An 8,744-nucleotide genomic window follows, 5' to 3' on the forward strand; every position below is an offset into this window, starting at 1 on the left:
GCGAACTCCATCATGAACTAATGCTTGAAGCAGCGAAAGGAAAAAAATACTCTATAGAGGAATGCGATAGAATCACCATAATAGCACGTCCTTGAATGTGATACATAGTAGTTTAGCCTCAACATGGCGACACATAGTGGTTTAGCTCATCTTCCCCTCTTAAGGGAGGTTATGTTTTTGTGCTATTCTTTGAAAGGCATTAGTTGGCTCAGTTTGGTGCTTTGTTGATCGGGTAATATGCTTTCAGCGACAGAGGAGAGCTGAACAGCGTGGGCGGTACACCTACCGGCGGTTGGGTTATTTAATAATAGAATAGCTAATTTTAAACTTCGTTAATGGCGCTCTTGAAGAAATCCTGAATATATATATATATATATATATATATATATGAAGAACATGAATCCATTGGAAGAGAACAGTGCCTGTAGTTTGAAGCCATGGCTGCTGTGAGAGTGCTCCACGAAATAAAAGTTTCTCCTTTTCCTTCACTTCCATCTCAACCTCCTCAAACTCTCTCCTTCCTCGACTGTATTTGGCTCCGAAACTCACAAATGGTGGAAAGGCTTTTCTTTTTCGACTTTCCTCACCCCACCTCCCACTTCATTGAACACAACCTCCCCATCTTCACCAAATCCCTCTCCCTCACCCTCCACCACTTCTACCCTTTAGCAGGATCCATCCGCCCCTCCCCTGATTCCGACGACCAATTCGAGATTGCCTATGAGGAAGGCGACTCCGTCACCATCACCGTCGCCGAGTTCGCCGGCGATGACTTCCGCAACATATCCGGTCACCAGCCACGAAACTTCAAAAAGCTTCGTCTTTTGGTGCCGAAACCTGCAAAAACCTTCTCCGGCAGCGAGTTTCCAGCCATCTCAATTCAAATCACGCTTTTCCCCAATCAAGGCCTTTGTATCGGCTTCGCAATAAGCCATGCTGCCTGCGATGGATCCGGATCGATGCAATTCATCCGATCTTGGGCTGATGCCTGCCGCTCGACCGAGCCCACGCTCCACAGCATCTCCCCTCCATTCCTCGATCGATCCATTATTATTGATCCTTGCAATATGCGCCGAAAAATTTTCAAAATGGCACATAAACTCAATGAGATGTACGAAAAGAATCTAAAGAAGCAGGATCCATTGCCAGTTTTTGATCCTCGCTTGGTCTCTGCAACTTTTTCTCTCAGCAAATATCAAATTGAGCGGCTGAAAGAGCGGGTGCAGGCGAAGGGTGCAAAAGAAGGGAAGCCATCATTTCACATCTCGGCATTTTCTGTAACCTGCGCTTATGTATGGAGCTGCCTCGTGAGAGCTCGGGGATATGATAATGAAATCAATCAATGTTTCGGATGCGTTGTGGATTGGAGGAAGAGAATGAAGCCACCGATTCCGAGCAATTACTTCGGGAACTGCTTGGGAAATTTTTTGACGGAGTTGAAGGCAGGAGAGGTTGCAGGGAAGGATGGGATTGAAGTGGCGGCCATGGAAATTGGGAAGAGCATAGATGGATTGCAAGGGAGGGATGTTGTTGAGGTATTAGAATCGGCGTTCAATACGTATTTGGAAATGATGGGGAGCAGATTATTAACAGTTGCTGGATCGCCAAAGCTTAGGGTTTACGAGGTTGATTTTGGATGGGGGAGGCCGGTGAAGGTGGAGATTACTTCCATTGGTGAGACCGGAGCCATGTCTCTAGCTGAGAGCAGAAAGGAGAAGGGAGGAATGGAGATTGGTTTGGTACTTTCTGAAGAGGAGATGAACAAGTTTGGAATGAACTATGCAACGGCTTTGTTGGATCTATAGTTGTTTGTGATTGGCCTCTTCGACTCTTGAGAGAAATTATTATGGGCAAAGTTTGGATGTAGCTTGCATCTCGACTACAATTAATATTAGTTATGTCGCCTGTACACAGAGTGTATTATACAAATCCTGTCTACAAGGTTGTGTACAGGCGATGTGATCTATTTTGATTGGAGCTCAGACACATCCAAATTCCGAACAGAATAATTTTTCATTTTTCGAAGGTGAAGGGTTTTCTATTCCATGATTCTATCTTTGGTATTGATTTTTTTTTTTTTTTTTTTGACAAAATAATTATTTTGGTCTTTATTTTAATATTTGGATGAAATAATCATCTTGACCACTTAAAGATATAGAGGTAATATTTATTTCAGATTCCATTGTACAGCATAAATTATATCATTTTGATAAAAATGTAATGAAGAGTTAGATAAAATATCAAATAGTATGTTTATATATTTTTTAACATTTATGCGAAATATGTTTTGACCTAATGCGAACCATAATCAAATAAGATTCAAGATGCTAAGCTAGTATTATGTTTTTTTATCTTTATTTGAACATCATTCGTAGAATAAATATGATTATATCTTAATTAAATAGATGTTTTAACGTAGCTTATATATTATGAAATCATGTCTTCGAATATAATTCAATTATTATATTTGTAGAATTCTAACGGCAAGAACAGGAAGAAACAAGAACAGGAGAAGAAACGTAAAGTAGAAAATGAAGTTCTGATCTCATACTTATGAAATGCATACATACATACATACATACATACATATATATATGTGGCCTTATTAAATATGAACCAATGGTTAAGTGACACCTCAGCATTAATAAGATAATACAATATTTATGTATTGTTGTGTACTAATAATATTTGACTTTGATTTCATAAATATTCAATCATGTTTGATCAATTTTCGAACATGATTCGATTAATTTTAATATTTTTTGAAGAACTATGTAGTTACAGACTAAGAAAGTATTTTTTTATAGGTAGATCGAACATCAATATTCTTATAATATCTAAAGAAGAATGGAAAGAAGACATGCAAATGTTTAGTTATCCAACAAAAAAATGGAGCAAAGGATTAAAGATAGAGAGAAACATCCCATTTAATGATCTCATTAATATGGTGATAGATGCTAATAAAAGATAATTTAACTTAAAATTAGAAGTGATGTATTCCCGAGTACGATCTTTCTGATTATCATCACCAGACTACGATCATTTTGACCACTATGGCCTGCCGACTATGATCGTTCTGACTACCGTCGTCACCGCTAATCCTACAAATATTCCAACTATAGATCCTTATGCAAATGAGGCTAATGCAAGATCAACAAGTTCACTATCTTCTACTAGTTTTAGGCTTTATGTGATTTTCATTCAATGGAATTTTAAATCTTATTGATACTTGCCTAGAAAGAGATTGGCTTGATAAAACCTAATGCATTTCGAATTGACCACTATTTGATCGTGTTAATATGACCTTAACATTATTATATATTAGTGTTATATATATAAGAATAATTCTAAGATTAACACTTGAGACCTTAATTAATTTTCATAAAAATCATAGCTATAAGGGGATGAATAAAAGATTAAAGTATTTAACTATGATTATTTTTAAGATAAAACAATTTTTACTTTTTTTATCTTAAATTAGAGGATTAATAACTAAAAGTAAATAAAAGTAAAAGTTAGGCTTTCTTTAAATAAAAGATAAACAAAAGGCAATAAAACAACTATGATTATCTTAAATTTGGGCTTTAGTTAAATAAAAGTAAAAGTTGTTTTATTGCCTCCTCAAAAATGTCCAATGACTCTATTGGGGCTATTCACATTTTATTGCCTCCTCAAAAATGTCCAATGACTGTATTGGGGCTATTCACACGTTAAATAAAAGGAAGGCACCCTTCTATTTATTTTTTAAATAAGGGGACTCCAATGTTTGGAAGATGCTCTGTAAAGTTAAATGGAAGGTTGAACCCATCTTTCTTGGGGCCTTGGTCGTGGCAATGTTTTCTTTTGGCAGGACAATTGGATGGGCCAACATTCAATCGACTCTATCACCAATACCTTTTCTATTGAGTCAGTTTAGGTTAGGGATTTCATTACTGATAACTGTTGGATTCATGATAAGTTGAAGAGAGTGGTGCCTGGTTCTATTGCTAATCAAATTGTGAACACTCCCCTGAATACTATTTCTGATGATCGTCTTTTGTGTAACTGGTGTAATGATGGTACCTTTAAGCTTCAGGATGCTTGGAATTCCTTCAGATCTAAGAAGGTTTGTTCCTATATTTTCTCTTTTATTTGGCATAAAACATTCCTTCTTTTATTGTTGTTTTCATGTGGAGGCTTTTGCATAAGCTTATTCCTATGGAGGATAATTTAATTAAAAGATGTTTCATTTTACCTTCCAAATGTCAATGTTGTTACCACATTGAGAACATGCATCATGTTTTTTTGTCTGGTCCTGTGGCCATTAAAACTTGGATTTATTTTGACGATGTTTTTAAGCTCAATTGTTTTAATTCTAACCTCTCCATTTATACTCTTTTGGGGTCTTGGTTTGTCAAATCCAAAGGGCATATTAGGAATGTCATCCATTCTCTTATTCTTTGGTATTTATGGTTAGATCGGAACAACTCTTACTTTAATGGTGTGGGCATGAACCATAACAGAATCATTAATAATGTGAAAGACAAGGTCCTTAATTTATTATCTGTTAACCTCATTTCTATTAAGAATTTTAAAAATTGTAGGTTTGTTGCTAATGATCTTGGCATTTGCCTTGATGGCATTTTCCATCCTCCTGGTTCTAGACTAGTTCACTGGATCAAGCCTCCTATTAATTCTTTCAAGATGAATGTGAGTGGTAATTATGCTGGTTGTGGTGGCATCCTTAGAGATAGTCTTGGCAATATTATTATGGCCTTCACTGGCCCCTTAAGCGAGAGGGATAAGACTTCTGTTGAGCTTTCTGCAATGCTTTATGGTATTAAACTTTGTATTTCTTTGGATATTAGTACCTTTATCATTGAGGTTGATTCCTGTTATTGCATGCAATTTTTTAACTATTTGGATGACTCGGTTTGCAATGTGAATCTTTTCTATTTGGAGAGGGCGATCAAACAGTTTTTTGGTTTCTATTAACGTCAATTTCAATCATGTTCATCGGGAATGTAATTCTTGTGCTAATTGGTTGGTTACTTGGGGCTGCAGCTTTACTCACTTTACGTATTATATTGTTAAAAACATTCTTGTGCAGTTGAGAGGGCTTATTTATTAGGATGTTATTGGTACTCCTTATATTAGGACTTAGGTTGATGCGTTTGTGGCATTTTTCCTGGAGGTTTTCCTTGCTGCTGCATCCCAGTGTCTTCTGCTTTACTTCGTATGCTTTTCAATCTTATTTCTGCTTGGGTTTTTGATCCCTTGCTGGTGTTGGGCGGCTCTATATTTGGATCCTGGGTGCCAATGTTTTGTTTGCTTGCTGGGAGGTTTCTCTAGCTACTGGGAGCTTTTTTTATCTTGGTTTTTCTTTCATGTCTGTGAATACCTGATGTTTCTACGGGATGTTGGGGTTGCTGGGTTTTTCTTTCTTTTCTGTGATTGCCTTTGATCAATTCAGGTTGGATGTTGCGGAGATTCCAAATGATACTAACGAGTCCATTTGGTATCTTCGGGATGCTGGGACTGCTGGGAGGTTTCCCTCTCGCCGGCTGCTATATGTTTTCCTTTACCTTGGTTTGTTTGGGCTGTTGGGAGCTTTGTGCAGTTCTGGTGCTTGTGGCTGTCTCTGTTTAGGTTTGGAATTTATTATTGTGGTGATTATCTGGGCTGTTTTTCTGCTTTGCCTTGTTAGGCCTTTCTATGTTCTGTTTCCCCTCAGCTGCTGCTTTGGTAAGGCTATCTTATTTTCTCTTACATTTTGTATCTTATTATTGTGTACAAGTTTTTTTTGTAGTGCAGGTGGAAGTTTTGTTGCAGAGCTTGATTAGGAGATGGATCGTTTCCAGAGCTTTCTCTGTTCTTTGTGGTATCCTCCTTTTTTGGGTGCTCTTTCTTGTGCACCGTAGAATGTATATAGGTGATTATGTACTTTTGCGTAGAGGGGATCTCAAGCTTTTAGATTTTTATTTTCTTTTGAATAAACTTTCTTCATTACATCTAAATGAGAATTTGACTCTTAACCGAACACAATGGAGAAAAAAGATTAATGTAGCTGACCCCACGTAGTAGAATAAAAGCTTGATGTTGTTATTAATATATGTTACTTAAATTTAAAATAATTATTATATTATTAAATTTAATTACATTTTAGCTCATCTAAAATAAAGCTGAATTCATCAAATTAAAATTTGATTCCATTTAATCTATGATAAAACTAATCTTATCAGTTTAATTTTCAAATTTTAATAATTTAAATCAATTTTTTATATTTATACACACACGAAGAGCTGAACTAATTATATGCTTTATCAAATCTATCAAGAGACCACTGCGACATGTCTCCGTTTCATAAGCTCAAGGTGGTGGAGAATTGCCGGGTTGCAGCGGCGGCCAGCAGCTCCCCAACTCTCTGCGCCTCCATTCCTCTCACCTACTTCGACCTCCTCTTCCTTAACTTCCCTCCAGTTCAACGCCTCTTCTTCTACGACCTCCCTGTCACAAAATCGCACTTCCTCGACTCCGAGCTCCCCAACCTTAAGCACTCCCTGTCTCTAGCGCTCCGCCGCTTCTACCCCCTCGCCGGCTCACTCATATTTCCGGCGGAAGAAAAGTCACCTGAAATCCTATGTTCAGATTCAGATTCCATCTCCCTCACCGTCGCCGTAAGCAGCGACGACTTCCAGGAACTCTCAGCCAACCACGCTCGCGCTGCCGAGCGCTTTCGCCCTCTCCTCCAACCGCTGCCGGCGGCAGCTCTTCTCTCCGTTCAGGTTGGGGTTCTTGGTCTTTTCTTTTATGTTTAATTATTCCAGTTTTTAAGCTGAGTTTTTTTTTTTTTTTTTTTAAGATGATATGTAATCATTTTCCTTTAACTAGATCTTTGTTTCAGGGTTTTCTGTAGTTTTCAGGAAGCATTATTTGAAACTCCTGCTGATTTTGTTTTATTTTTAGTTTCACCATGGAAGAATATTTTCAAGATAATTTATTTTGATCGATAGTGATTTATCTGGCTCTTGTTTCCTTTTCTTTTATTTGCTCAGTTGAAACCCTAAAACGCATCGCTGCGGTTTTGAAGAAAACAGATTGGAACTTCAGTGTGGATCCGTGCAGTCAGCAAGCTGGCTGGGTAACTCATAATGGTCCTAGTGGATTTGAGAACAGCGTCTGGTGCAATAATTGCACTAATAATGGAAGCATCTGCCATGTGACAAGCATGTGAGTTTGGATATTTTTTACTATTAACTGCTTATTGTAAACTGATTGTTATATTTCTTTTTTTTTTTTTTTTTTTTTTTTTTTTTTTAAGAATTCATTGCTCTGTTTTTTACTTCAACTCCGTGGCTGGTATAGGTGACACTGTTTGCCAAAGCCGGCATTGTCATCGGCACCACCGTCCACCACGCCGCCGCCGACGGCTCCTCCTACACCCATTTCATGGAAACCTGGGCGCTAATCGCCAAAGTAGGCTCCGACCAACCACCACTCTCCCTTCTCCCGCCACCACTCTTCCACCGCACACTAATCTCTGACGCCAAAGACCTAACAACCACTTTCCTCAAAGACATTGAGAATCTCAAAAGCGACGACAGCTTAGACAAATGGGATATCTCAACCCGGCCCAATTTGGTGCGCGCGACCTTCGTTCTCGGGCCCGACGAACTCCACCGACTTGGCCAACGCACGGCGACTAAATGCTCGCCGTTCGCGTTGGCTTGCGGGCTTGTGTGGGCAAGCCTCGCGCGTGCGAGAGGCGGGACGAGTGCGAAGAAAGAGAGGTTCGGGTTCGTAACGGGCTGCCGGGCGCGGCTACGGCCCGCGGTCCCAAACGCGTATTTCGGAAACTGTTTGGGGATATGTTGTGTCGAGATCAAGAGGGAGGAGTTGATCGGAAGAAGGGGCGCGGCGGCGGGGGCGGAGGCGATATGGGTGGTGATAAAGGGGTTGGAAAAGGGGGTTTTTGAAGGGGCGGAGAGGTGGATCAGAGCTGTAAGGGAGTATGCGGCGAGCAGGGCTCTGACGGTGGCCGGCTCACCGAAATTGGGGATATATGGGGTGGATTTTGGGTGGGGGAGGCCGAGGAAGGTGGAGTTGGTGTCGGTGGAGAGGACGGGGGCGATGTCGTTGGCGGAGAGTCGAGAGGTGGAGGGTGGACTAGAGATTGGGATAGCGTTGCCGGCGAATGAAATGGAGGATTTTGTCGCTTGTTTTGTCGCTGGTGTTGCGGAAGATGAATGATATTTATGCCGGCGATCGCAGGCGTAGATACGGTCGTTTTCCCGTTTATTCTTTTGGATCGCTTTTTATTATTTTTTTATCAAATTTATGTGTAATCAAAATATTTAAATTTACATCTTCTTTCACCTGTCAACTTCATTAAGGATCTCATCGGATCGTCACTAATCCTCCTCCTGCAAATCTTTGGAGTGCTCCTCCTCATGCCGCCCGGCCCCGATCCCCTCGAGCAGAAGACGACGGGACGACGGGACGACGGTGGTATGGTACCAACGGGACTGGGAGTGTAATATTTTTTAATTGTTACAATATAAATAAAAAAACTTATATATTAAAAATGTAAATTTTAATATTTTGAATGGCTGGGGCGATAAAAATGCTCATTAAGTACTGCATCCGCATCGTGCGGACATTGCCAGTCGTACGAGAAATGATGTACTGTCGGAGAGGAAGGAGCTAGGAACGTCGAGCCATTGCCGTGGTGGTCGCGGCTGCCCTTTATTTTATTATATTATATT

The 8,744-nt window shown here is 39.7% G+C and overlaps 2 protein-coding genes across 2 annotated transcripts; both read left to right on the top strand.

Annotated features, from left to right (window-relative positions):
* The first annotated feature begins 437 nt into the window (after positions 1-437).
* On the top strand, positions 438-1,805 carry LOC110098877 (phenolic glucoside malonyltransferase 2-like). Its single transcript, XM_020825822.2, has one exon. It carries the CDS (start codon positions 438-440, stop codon positions 1,803-1,805), a length of 1,368 nt encoding a protein of 455 aa, XP_020681481.1.
* Positions 1,806-6,329: 4,524 nt separating this feature from the next.
* LOC110098892 (malonyl-coenzyme A:anthocyanin 3-O-glucoside-6''-O-malonyltransferase) lies at positions 6,330-8,408 on the top strand. Its single transcript, XM_020825839.2, has 2 exons — positions 6,330-6,764; positions 7,345-8,408. Exons 1-2 carry the CDS (start codon positions 6,330-6,332, stop codon positions 8,227-8,229), a joined length of 1,320 nt encoding a protein of 439 aa, XP_020681498.1. The 3' UTR covers positions 8,230-8,408.
* Positions 8,409-8,744: the final 336 nt, after the last annotated feature.

Source organism: Dendrobium catenatum, unplaced genomic scaffold, assembly GCF_001605985.2.
Source record: "Dendrobium catenatum unplaced genomic scaffold, ASM160598v2 fragScaff_scaffold_1381, whole genome shotgun sequence".
Lineage (NCBI taxonomy): Eukaryota > Viridiplantae > Streptophyta > Magnoliopsida > Asparagales > Orchidaceae > Dendrobium > Dendrobium catenatum.

Coding starts and splice junctions, on each gene's coding strand:
- LOC110098877 (XM_020825822.2), top strand. CDS start 438: ATGGCTGCTGTGAGAGTGCTCCACGAAATAAAAGTTTCTCCTTTTCCT.
- LOC110098892 (XM_020825839.2), top strand. CDS start 6,330: ATGTCTCCGTTTCATAAGCTCAAGGTGGTGGAGAATTGCCGGGTTGCA. Junction 6,765..7,344: donor CAGCTCTTCTCTCCGTTCAG/GTTGGGGTTCTT, acceptor TGGCTGGTATAG/GTGACACTGTTTGCCAAAGC.